The sequence below is a fragment of the Xyrauchen texanus genome, chromosome 44 (assembly GCF_025860055.1).
Source record: "Xyrauchen texanus isolate HMW12.3.18 chromosome 44, RBS_HiC_50CHRs, whole genome shotgun sequence".
NCBI lineage: Eukaryota > Metazoa > Chordata > Actinopteri > Cypriniformes > Catostomidae > Xyrauchen > Xyrauchen texanus.
In genome coordinates, this window is record NC_068319.1 from 17184863 (window position 1) to 17197352 (window position 12490).

Below are 12490 nucleotides of genomic sequence, written 5' to 3' on the forward strand. Positions count from 1 at the left end.
AACTCAGCACAGCAAATTTCCCTTCATATTTTTAGCTAGGGGCTCATATGAGCAGCCTCAGATATATATATATACACACATACCCCATCACAAAATCCTACACAAGCACTGGGTCCAGTTCCAGATTGCACCCTCTTGACCTCCCTGGGGTTGTTCGAGTTCCTTTAGCAAAATTTACTGATTGGGCTGGTCAACTTCCTAAAGGTTGTGCTATCAAAGTGACTGAGGTCTTTTAAACTGTAACTAGAGTTGCAGGTAATAACACCCATTCTTTTCACAGAATGGGGGTAGTTATTCATTTTAAGTACATTTTCCATCCACGGGCTGGTTTACTCTAGACTGGAGCACAGTGTGTGTTTAAAACCAAGTTCCCACCCAAACTCAATGGAGCAGTGCTTACCTGGTGGAGAGGGCGCAGAGCGATCCCACCGCCACGGCATAAGTGGCCCCCTCCCAGCCGACGTACGTAAAGGCGGCTGGCAGAGGACTGTTCTTATCCAGCATGTAATATGGCATCATCATGGTGAGGGCAGCAGACACGCCAAAGTACGCCACAAAGCAAATAAGAAGCGATGAAACGATTCCTATGGGTATGGCCCTCTGTGGGTTCTTCACTTCCTCACCTGTGATATGGAAAAACATCTTTTGTATGGTTTTTTTTGGGCTTGACAAAGGCTCTTTTACCTGTAAGGTGGGACTTCTTATCTACATCCGTTGACTGTTGGGCATTCCAATTTCTCCCATTCATTTTAATAGAAGTGGCCCGTCTCTGCTAAGTAGTCTTTGATCTAACTAGCTGGCTGTTCTGTAAGGGCTGTTTAACTTTTTAACCTCAAGCTTGTAAAAATTGTTAAATTCTCAGGCCAGGATTTACCAAGACAATATCATCTTACCTAGTTTTAGTTTAGCTTGTTTTGCCTCTGATCAGGATACGTTGTAGGCTAGATTCAAAACGGCATCATCCATATGAGCACCAAGGCTGCACCAAAGTACCGACCACATACATATAACCATACTATCATCAAATGGCAGAGGTTCTTTTTTGTTGTTGTTGTTGTTGTTGAGCCAATTATTGAAATAAGACACCTGTTTATGTTCAGCTCTTTACATTTTTGATAAGTAATGTGGGATTTAATCATGTACCATCCTATCCTTTTACATAGCTAATCATTATTGTGTGAAATTGAAAACGTAACTGATATGTTAGCTGATTACAACACAAAATAGGCCATTGAAATGTATTTCTGTGACTTCCATATGATGCTGGCACAGAACATTGTCACGAATATTACAAGCATAATGGTTAATCCTCATACCTCACTCCTTATTTTAATCAAACCAGCAACCTTCCGGTTTCTAGACTTGAGTCTTAAAGGGATAATTCTCCCAAAAATGAAAATGATCTAATAATTTACTCACCCTCATGTCATCCCAGATATATATGACTTTCTTTCTTCTGCTGAACACAAACGAAGATTTTTAGGTCCATACAATGTATGTGAATTATGGCCAGAACTGTGGTCCAAAAAGCACATAAAAGCAGCATAAAAGTAATCCATAACATTGCAGTGATTTAATCCATACCTTCAGAAGCAATATGAACGGTGTAGGTGAGAAACAGATCAATATTTAAGTCTATATATATATATAAATATAAATCTCCACTGTCACTTTCACATTCTTCTTCTTTCTTTTTTTTTTTGCGATTCGTATTCTTTGTTAGGTATCTAACCCACCTACTGGGCAGGGAGGAGAATTTATATATAAAAAAGTACTTAATTATTGATCTGTTTCTCACCCACACTTATCATATCACTTCTGAAGATGGAGTCACATGGATTACTTTTATGCTGTTTTTATGTGATTTTGGAGCTCTACAATTTTGGTACCCATTCACTTCATTGTATGGACCTACAGAGCTAAGATTGTTTGTGTTCAGTAGAAGAAATAAAGTCATACACATCTGGGATGGCATGAGGGTGAGTAAATGATGAGAGAATTTTTCTTTTTGGGTGAACTATTCCTTTAAAGGCGTGTTTCAAACATTTTAAGCTGAATTGACAGCATTTGCGACATAAAGTTGATTACCTCAAAAGACAATTTCGACTCGTCCCTCGTTTATAAAATAAAAGCAAAAATTGCAGGCACTTTCAATGGAAGTGTATGGGGAAAATTCATAAACATTCAAATGCACACTGTTTCAAAAGTATAGCCACAAGACATAATTTTAACCTCATCTGTGTAAAGTTATATCCAATTTTACAACTTTGTGTCATGATGACGTATGTCGGTAACCCCTGTAAACACCGGTAAATCCCTGATTTACACCACAAAAATCATGTTAACACATCATGTTTACGCCTTGCGGCAATACTTTTGAAAAAGTTGTGTTTTTACGTTTATGGACTGGTCCCATTGGCCTCCATTGTAAGTGCCTTACAATAACCATGAATTTAGCTTGTTTTGAATAATTTGAGGAATGAGTTGAATTTATTTATTTTTGTGGTAAAAACAAATGCTGAACTGGTTTTGAACACTGAATATTCCTGCACCACACTACACACTATCCCCTAGTCATTTTTTTTTATTAACTAGTAAATAATAATAAACAATTATAAATCAGTGGCTCTGATAGATAAAAGTCCATATATGTGAGTAGGTACAAAGTACAATAAACCTTTAAGATCAGAATATTTATTGAGGCAGAACATGTCTCAGATTTTGTTGTAAATTTTGTTGCAAATTTAAAGTACCTAATACTAAATACCAAATACCTTGTCAACACCAAAAATAAGAAGGCCCAGGACAAAATTTGTAAGCGTCGGCCCCATCTCCCCATGGTTCAATGAGTATGCTATAACATAGAGGACCTTAGTGGGCCCCCCCATCACATGTTGTGCCTGACAAAATGAACTACAACATCCTGTATACTCTGCTAAAAAAGATGGTTTAAACTAGCCTAAACCAGTTTGCTGCTCTTATCTGGTCTCTGAGCCTGATCAAGCTGGCCTGTTGGCTTGTTGTAGAGGGGTTTTGGGCACATTTCAGCTGTTAAGCCTGGGGAACCAGCTAACACCAGCAAACCAGTTTAGGCTGGTTAGAGATGCAGGGTAGTTTGGATTTACATTAACAATCTGCTCATTTAAATTTATTTATGACATAAATAAGAATAAGTGAATAAGCAGCACTAGATGAAGCGACTGTATCAGTTGTAGTTTCTATTAGGAAGTCTTGAAACACAACATAATTCAGTTGCTGCAATGTGTTGTGTGTGCAATGCATAAGTACTTGCTTTTGGGAAAAGTTCCTGTGGTTTGATATTGCACAGAGCAATCATGGTAAAACAGAGGAATAGTGTGTTCTTGCCAGCAGTGCCAGAGAGAGCATAAACACATGGGCAAATTACCATGCCTGACAAACGTGTATGAGAGGAGGGTTTACTGGGAGGGGCTTTAACTCTCTCTGAATGTGAAACACAGCCAGAGGGAGAGAAACAAGCCCCGACAAACCCTTAAACACTCCAACCAATCAAATGCGAGAAAATACCGGGGTGGGACACTCTATGAAAGAGTGGGGCAAGAGACAAACCATAAAGAGAGATCTACTGAGAAAAGCCAACCAAGCCAATTACAAACATTAAAAAATCTCTAAATAACCTTGACCAAAGTGACTGGGATGTTAGTACAACACGCAGGTAACGCAATAGCCTAGCAATGTTGTACCAAGTCACTTATTATATGCACATATACATACAAAACACAATCCTTATGCAATTTAAAATGATTACTACTGTTTGCGGACATGCATCATATATTTAACCTTGCTCCAATGAAACCAGAACACTAAAGTTCATAGTGTTCCTTTCGTTTTTAGAACTGTACATACCAGTGGTGGCGATGCAGTCGAACCCCACAAAGGCGTAAAAGCAGGTAGCCGCCCCTGACAAGACTCCCGTGAAGCCAAAGGGCATGAATCCACCCACACCCAGACTCTTTTCAGATGGCAGGGGCCCTGTGACACTTTTCAGAGAGAAAAAAATATAGATTGGTAAATGTAATGGCATACGCATCATTTAAAGGTGAAGTGTGTCATTTTTGCATCACTAATGGTACCAAAGGGAATTGCAAAAGTAAGGATGGTTTCCAAACATACAGATGCCCACAGCGACCATTTATTATTATTTATTGTCTTCTGTTTTCAAGATAATTTCAAGAAAACTTTAATATACTGTAACTACAAGATAAACTTCAGAACTTTTGTTATGATGAGATCACACAAAAATAATACTTGAGAATACAATAAACAAACAGATAATAAAAAAAAATATTCTCCAGAAGGAAATACACAGTGTTTGGAAGGCAGCAAAAGAATAGTGTTTTTTAAGTCAAGTTTAGGTAAGTTAAGGTTTTAGACTTTGAAATGCTGCATCAGGGCTGTTTTGTCGTTGTTGTGACATGCATCTTATGTATGAGAATCAACACATAATGTGACACTGTCTTTGCAGTATAAATGCAGTCATAAAAGGTTAAATATATAAAAAGGAAGACAAGAAAAAAACACAATCCAGTGTGGAAATATCACAACATTATTGCCTTCAGTTATGTTTTGAATGGCAAACATTCTCAAAGCAAGTCAAAGCTTGAATGGAGTTTGGGCTGAATTAATTGGCCAAGTGTAATACTTAAGATTAGGAATAAAAATAATAATAATAAAATCCCCTAAACAGAATGTTTGAGGAATTTCAATACAGTACTGTCTTGCAGAGGGCTTTCTTATGTTTGGAAAAAGTCATTATTTTTGTAATTCCGTTCGGTGCCACTAGTATTACAGAATTACACTTTCCCTTTACTTAAAAAAAACAAAACAAACAAACAAAATAGATTAAAGGAATATTCCATTCAAAACAAGTTGAGCTCAATCGACAGCATTGGTTGATTATATAAGCACTTACATACATTTTTCTGTTAAAACTCCTGTATTTTTTGAGCTGTAAAGTTGTTTAAATCATCATTTTTACAGTCATTTTAGGCTTTGTTGACATTACATTGTCATGGGAACGAAGTTGTAAAATTGGCTATAACTTTACACATAAAAGGTAAGTAATTTTATCACACTAAAATCATGTTAACATGCATAATTGTTTATGTCTTGAGGTTATACTTTAAAAACAGTGAGTATTTTAATGTTACAGATTGCCGCCTCATTCACTTCCATTGTAAGTGCCTCACTGTAACCTACATTTTTGCTATTTTTTTTAAGAAAAGGAGTGGCAAGACAAAAGATCTGTGGTAATGTGCTACTCAGCATTATGCCACAAATGCTGTCGATTGAGCTTAACTTAAATTGAACCCGGAATATTCCTTTAATATCCAAATGTCTGAAAATGTAACTCACTTAAGAGTGGAATTGGTTCCATTCAGAATCTCAACAGGGTCCAGTTGCCAGTTCTTGAGCGTACCTTTAACCAGCCCAGATACGACCATAAACAGCAACACCAGGACATTAATGCAGGTGAATACTTTGTTGACCACAGCTGACTCCTTTACCCCAAAGGTCAGCAGGCCTACAGCAAACAAATCATAGTTTAAAACACTACGATGCAAAGTCAACACAAATGACGGCTAAATATGTACATTCAAGACCTTTTATTTTCAGAATGAATGAGTGTGTTTCATAATAACTTGTTTGGGACAGAATATTCATAACTTTATACTTTAAAAAACTACATTTTCTAATATTTTTCTGTAGAAGACAAAATATAATACAAAACTAAATATCATAAACGTCATATAATTTACATATATAATAGAACAAGATGAAAGAATCACAGTTCAAAAATAGCTCACCTTAAAATATAAATTCTATTATTATTTATGCTTAAGTCATTCCAAATGTTTTCTTTCTTCCATGGAAAGCATAAGGGGACATTTAGAGGAACGTGCTGGTTGCTCTTTTCCATAGAATTGAAATGAATGGGGATTGCTGAACAAACCATTCCAACCAGTTTAGTGAAATGGATTATTAATTGAAAAGATCCAACTCTAAAGAAGACAAATCAGACATCGCACACGGAGAGCTAGGGCAGATGCTAAGATTTTCAACAAATAAATATTACATTTTGTTCTGTCTCTTATCCAAAGCTATCATATGACTAAAGACGCATGGACCACTGTTATGATACTTTTATGGTGCTTTAGTGTCCTTTCTGAAGCATAAAATCTGCAGTAAATTCTAATACAAGATTTCTCCTCTGTGTTTCATGCAAGAAAGAAAGTTAAATGTGGTTTGGAGCACATGAGGGTGAGGAAAAGATGACAATTTTCATTTTTATTAACTATTCCTATGAGCAAAATTTAAACTAAATCAAATGTACTGCAAGTTCTCAAGTAATTAATGCTCCAATCATGCTTTACCTGTGAGAGTAAGGATGATAACTACGGCAAACATATCTGGGTACTCCGCCAGAAGGCCCGGAGCATTCATGGTCATGTACTGACGACAGAAATGCTCAATATGTTTTCCGCTCAGTTCGTCAAATGTGGCACTCCAAGCTCGGGCAACACTTGAGGTACCTGAGAATGTTTAAAAGATTATGAAAATTACATAACGTATGTGTTACGACACATAGGAAAAACAGAACTGCAAAAACCTGCACTATACATTCGTTTATACACTATAAACAAAACCCAAGTTCAGCCTAGCTGTGTCTTCACATTAACAATGGACATGTTCCACTAATGTTCCGCTATGGTTTGACAACCATGAAGTGTCCAAATACTTTTTGCATTCATTTTGAACACTATATCTATTGTTTTATCATTTGAAACCTAACATTTAAAAAAAATGACACATGATTTGGCAACCTAAGTGGCAATATCAATTGGGGCACTTACTGAGTTTGTATGACAGTGTGTGTTATAGTCTCACCTATAACATATGAAAGTATAAGATTCCAGCCAGTTATAAAGGCCCATAGTTCCCCTACAGTCACGTAGCTGTATAGGTATGCTGAACCTGTTTTGGGTACTCTTGCACCGAACTCTGCATAACAGAGGCCCGCAAGCACTGAAGCCAGGGCTGCAATGAGGAATGAGAGTACGATGGCCGGTCCAGCATTTTCCCGGGCCACTGCTCCTGCGAGGACATACACTCCTGCTCCGAGGGTGCTGCCCACCCCAAGAGCCACCAGGTCAAAGGTGTTCAAGCATCGGGAGAGTCGCGATTCATCAGAGTTGCAGTCTACGACCTTCACCCTCAGCAACTGCTTCCCAAAACTCAGAAGTTTCTTCAAAACCATGGCCGTTTTGATCTGAAGGATGCACCTTTTTGTGCCTGTCTTTATCTATGATTTTCCTTCTCAGTTTTTCTCTTTCACACATGCAAACGCTGAGGACTCACAATGTTCAGAATGTTGGTCGCAAGTGTTGTTTAACTGTGGAATAAAAACACAAAGTAATCAGTCAGATGTTCAAGAAAGCCCTGAAGGAAGTTTATACATTGTAATGATGTGAAAATTATCTCATATTCACACATTCTCTTGTCATTCTTTTGTTGAAAGCAAAACAAGGAATTTGGAAGAATGTTTAAGAGTTTACTTAACGGTTTGGGCTATCAAGCTCCAAAGAGAAGCAAAAAGAACCACCATGAAAGTAGAGACCAAAGAGACCAAGAGACTTTTTTGGAAAGTACAGTAGTCTTCTAAAGCAATATGAAATGTTTGCGCACTTGAAATATAGTTTTGTTGACTTAATTTTATGCTAGTACTTTAAGGGGCCATTCACATCGAATGCGTTTTTGCGTCCATCTGTGCTGTTTTTTCACTTGAATTGAATTGATTTTCTAAGTATAGATGCACTAGATGGATGTCTTTTACCTCTGTGCTTCTTCTTGCTGTTTTTAGAAGTTTCACGCAGTAGCACGGTGTTTTTAAGATGACTTGTCAATTTAAAGAATTATAAAAACGATACTTTTTGATTTGTCTAGTTTTTTTAACGTAATAACACGTTCGGTCTGAACGGCCCTTAATGGTGCTTTTTTTGTCACTTTTTGGGGCTTGACACCCCATGGTCACTGTATGCTTTCAATATACAGTAAGGGAAAGAACAGCATGGATATTATTCAACATTTCATAATTTGTGTTCCACCGAAAAAAGGAAGTCATCCAGGTGTGCGTTTCCCAAAACTATCATTAGCCAACTATGGCCGCAAGTTCCATCGTTATCAACATAGTTCAATGATTTGGTGTTTCCCGAAACCGTAGTTCCAAAGAACATTTGGAAACTGCGTCGCAAAGATGTGTAGTTGGAACTACAGCTCTCCTCCTGTGGTTAGAAGCATAGTTCCTTGTTAGTTTGTGGTGTCGATGTCATTGATTTCACCGCAGCTGGGGTGTGTTCTATTCAGAGTTATCACCCTTATGCCCTATTCCTTTCAATGACTTCACCATCCACTTTGAGAGCTTTGAAAGTCTTAAAGTTCTGTTGCTCAAAGTTATTTTCATTGGAAAATCAGTTTGAAACGATCTTCCAGCGTGACTGTCACAATTGTTCTCCCTTCGATATTCTCAATAGGCTATGCTATAGTAAACAAATGCATGCTTCTTGTTTGCAGTATAGTCTTTCAATTCACGTTTGCAGGGGGGAAAAAATCATAGACCAAGTTAGGAAATTACACAAAATGTTTATTAACACAAGTTATGTCAGTCAGATAAATAATAGAAAATACATTAACTAAACTGTATTTAAAAATGAAAAAAGTAACCAAACATTTTCTGAATTAAATGTTCACTGACTTCTGCTCCTGCAGGATGCATTCTGCCTTGATGTGGGTTAAGTGGATCGTCATCATCAGTAGCAGCAGCATTATCTTCATCATCATCATAAGCACCAGCACGACCCCCTCTTCTTCCTCAGGAAGTTGAACACATTTCCGTGACTGCAATGTTGTGAGTGGATTTTTTGAGGAGTTTTGGGGAAAGTCAGCGTGGTGTTCAAAAGCTGTAAAAGCAAAGGTTCTACTGCTTTCACAGCCTTGCTGAGCCACAGGCCATCACCAACCAACACCATAAAAGTTCCCACTGAAAAATAATGCAGTGCAGCTAAGAACTGCACTGCTGGAATTGAGGCATAGTTTCGTCTTGTGCCCCTCTGAACAACCTGTAGCAATTCAAGGAATCCTAGGATCTGGAATATTCTTATGATGTCGTCATCAGATAAAGAGAGATGTGTCCTTATGTTGGCATGTATATTCACTACCTCACTTCTGCATCGCCTTCTGTGCTCAAGCTGTAGGATTCTTTGCAAAGCCGCCATTATTGAGCATTTGATACACACATAGATAATGTGTTTATCGGGAGAGTCATTAATGCACCTGCTACTGATGCACCTGAGGAATGGATAGAAACACTTTGGTGGCTAATAATCATCTAAATTGACTAGCTAAACTTGAGCAATTCATCAATGATTTGTGACAGTAATAGGGCACAGCTTCATTTGATTATCACATTATTATAATCATCTGTTAATTGGTTTTTGATTTTACAATAGGCTGCTTTCATGCTGTTTTTTTCTTCATAGTTCTCATGCTGTGGCTAGCAAAACATGAGAAGGCAACTCTTTAGAATTGTCTGAGGATTTAAATAAAGGATGTGTTTTGTGTCATATCTGGCTTATATCATCATGGCTATTATTGAGAAAATCTTTACATAGCCAGCTTTATTTACTTGACTGTTGTAGTGTATGTGATGGTGGGTCAACACAGCAAAACAATTAAAGGTTTGTATTTCATTCCATACATAGGATGCTTAATCATACTTAAAATATATAATTTATTAATGACATTATTCTGGTATTTGATAATGAAGTAATGACATTGCATGGCATGATTCGTACAATAATTGCTTACATGGCAGAGTATTTTTGGTCATCAAATGGGACATTGTATTTGGTACTTAAATTCAGATTGTGAAGTGTTTTAACTTCTCTGTCACTGAAAAACAACTTGAAAATCAAATGTTTGTTTACATGCAGCAGCACATAGTTTCACCAGAGTCCCATTTGCCAGAGCCAGTCTGTACCTTTCATTCCATATATATTTAATTCTATATTTGTCATTGTGTCAAGAATAAAATTGGAATTCTTATTGGTTTTTGTGATCAAATGTGTGCATATGTATGTGCTCAAGTGCAGTAAAGTGAGGTAAGAGGAAAACCCCACTATTGCAGCTCAATGCTGCGAGAGGTCGCAATGAAAACAAACACACCAGCAACAGAGGGGCATGTGAAAATAAATGGATTTCAGATACCATGTTTGTTATTTAAAGCATCAGGGGGAAATAATGTTGCTATGGAGCTGCTTACTGAAGAACTGCTTGTACTGTATACTGTAGTAAATATTACAGGAATTACAAAGTGCATATAAACGTAAATGTCTTAAGCAGTTTTTCACAATAAACATCTATCTGTCCATGTAAATGAGCTGTTATAATTTGATATCCATTGTTTCTCTGCAGAAGTTATTACTCCACCCCCTGAGTAACATCATTAATGACAGCTGTACGTTGAACCAACGTGGTTCAAACTATAGATAGTTTCGGGAAACAGTTGTGACTAGCTAGTTAGTTTTTCTAATGATGCATCGTACTATGGTGGTTAAGCAGTGGGTTAGATCATTAAATGATCAGAAGAAACTGATTATTGGGTGAACTATTTCTTCAACTTATCATATTTGAAGTTGCTTGGATTCATACTTCAGACCTACAATGAAGAAATAACATTCTAAAATGACTGTATAATAATGTTTTAATAATGTCAAAACATTTTGCCTGATAACTATAAATGTTTAAACCTTCATTGTTGATTTATTCACAAATTGCCATTCAAGATCAGAAACAGAATGATATTAACAGTCATGCAGAGATTGATACAGTTTAACCAGATATGAGTGGTTTATGCATGATTAATGCTTTATCTTTTTTTCTAAACTCTAGGACACAAACCAGCAAATTTGTGGGGAGGACAGTAGCTGTATAATGATTTATGCGGCTGCAAATGTGCAGAGCCCTGACACATATTCACAATCTTCAGTGTCAGACTTAAAAATATAGTCCTAGCATTTAGTGAGACTGAAAGAGAAAACTAAGCTGTATTTAAAACCAAAACCAAAATTATCTTGAATGAAAAGCATATGTAGATTCCCAAAGGACAACATACTGCAAATGTTCTGTAATATATGTACAAATCAGCTTTTTAGGCAATGAGTTCATACAGCTGCTGTGTCTCCAGTACACTCTTTTCCCAAGTGCTGAGTAACATGGAGAGGAATACATAAAGTGTAACTGGTGGCAGAGCTGGAGAGGCCCACTGGGGGATAATCTATCATACTCACACTCACACACACACACACACACACACACACACACACACACACACACACACACACACACACACACACACACACACACTGTGTTATTAGCTGACATGTCTTACATAACCTAAGGTGGAACTTAATGGCAGAAATACATTCAATTGCAAAAGAACGACTGGGACTCTGTGTTTGCATCACAGTGAGCACAGCCTGTATTCAACATTTCTAAGAAGTTTAATTGATCTAATTTAATCCCTCTATGACTAAAGCTACTGATATGAGGACATTTTGACATCACACTACAGATATGATGCAATTAATTCTGTTTTCATCTCACATAACAAAACATAGATTTCATTAAATAAATTTAATGTGATTCATTAACTTGAGGAAAACTGTTCCATGCAATTAAATAAAGCCTCCTTTTTTGTGCAGATTTGTTGTAGTCTTGTACAAACTGACATTATTTTAGCCAACTAGATGAAATGAAAAAGGTCCAAGAAAGATTCAAAATTAGATCATCATCATATTGCATGTAACACCACACATCAGACCCAAGGGTTTTCTGCTACTCTATTTTTATTATAACTTTCTGAAAATTCTGTTATCACTTTCCAAGTGTCTTCGTTGGTTTGGAAGTAATTTTTTTTACATTATTTTCTGTCCAGTGAAAATGATTCATAATTTTTCCAACTCAAATAGATTGTCAACTTTTTGAAGTAACATTTTATGCAAAAAAAAAAAAAAACAAAGAAATGAAAAACAACAATAACAACAATTTAATCACTTTCTAATGAACGGAGCCCCTTAGAGGACAGGGTGGGATTTTTTTCTGAAATAGTTTTGCGTTACCCTGCAATACGTTTAGCATTATTCTGCAGTAGTTTGCATTCCCTCGCAATTAGTTTTGCATTCCCTCGAAATAAGTTTTGTGTTCCCTTGCAGTAATTTGCATTCCCTCACAATAAGTTTTGCACTTCCTCGCAATAAGTTTTGCGTTCTCTCGCATTAGTTTGTGTTCCCTCGCAAAAAGTTTTGCATTCTCTCACATTATATTGCATTCCCTCGCATTAGTTTGTGTTCCCTCGCAAAAAGTTTCGCATTCTTTCACATTATTTTGCATTTCC

General features: G+C 36.9%; 1 protein-coding gene across 2 annotated transcripts in view; it reads right to left on the reverse strand.

Annotated features, from left to right (window-relative positions):
- Nucleotides 1-12490, reverse strand: part of LOC127636790 (high affinity cationic amino acid transporter 1-like) — a 43292-nt gene that overhangs the window by 19184 nt on the left and 11618 nt on the right. For both annotated transcript variants that reach the window (XM_052117524.1, XM_052117523.1), the window contains exons 2-6: nt 6928-7432; nt 6414-6572; nt 5395-5563; nt 3886-4019; nt 401-623 (exon numbers count right to left, since the gene is read on the reverse strand). In XM_052117524.1, the coding sequence (XP_051973484.1) occupies nt 401-623; nt 3886-4019; nt 5395-5563; nt 6414-6572; nt 6928-7297 (1055 nt within the window). In that variant the 5' untranslated portion in view covers nt 7298-7432. The remainder of the gene's footprint in view (nt 1-400; nt 624-3885; nt 4020-5394; nt 5564-6413; nt 6573-6927; nt 7433-12490) is intronic.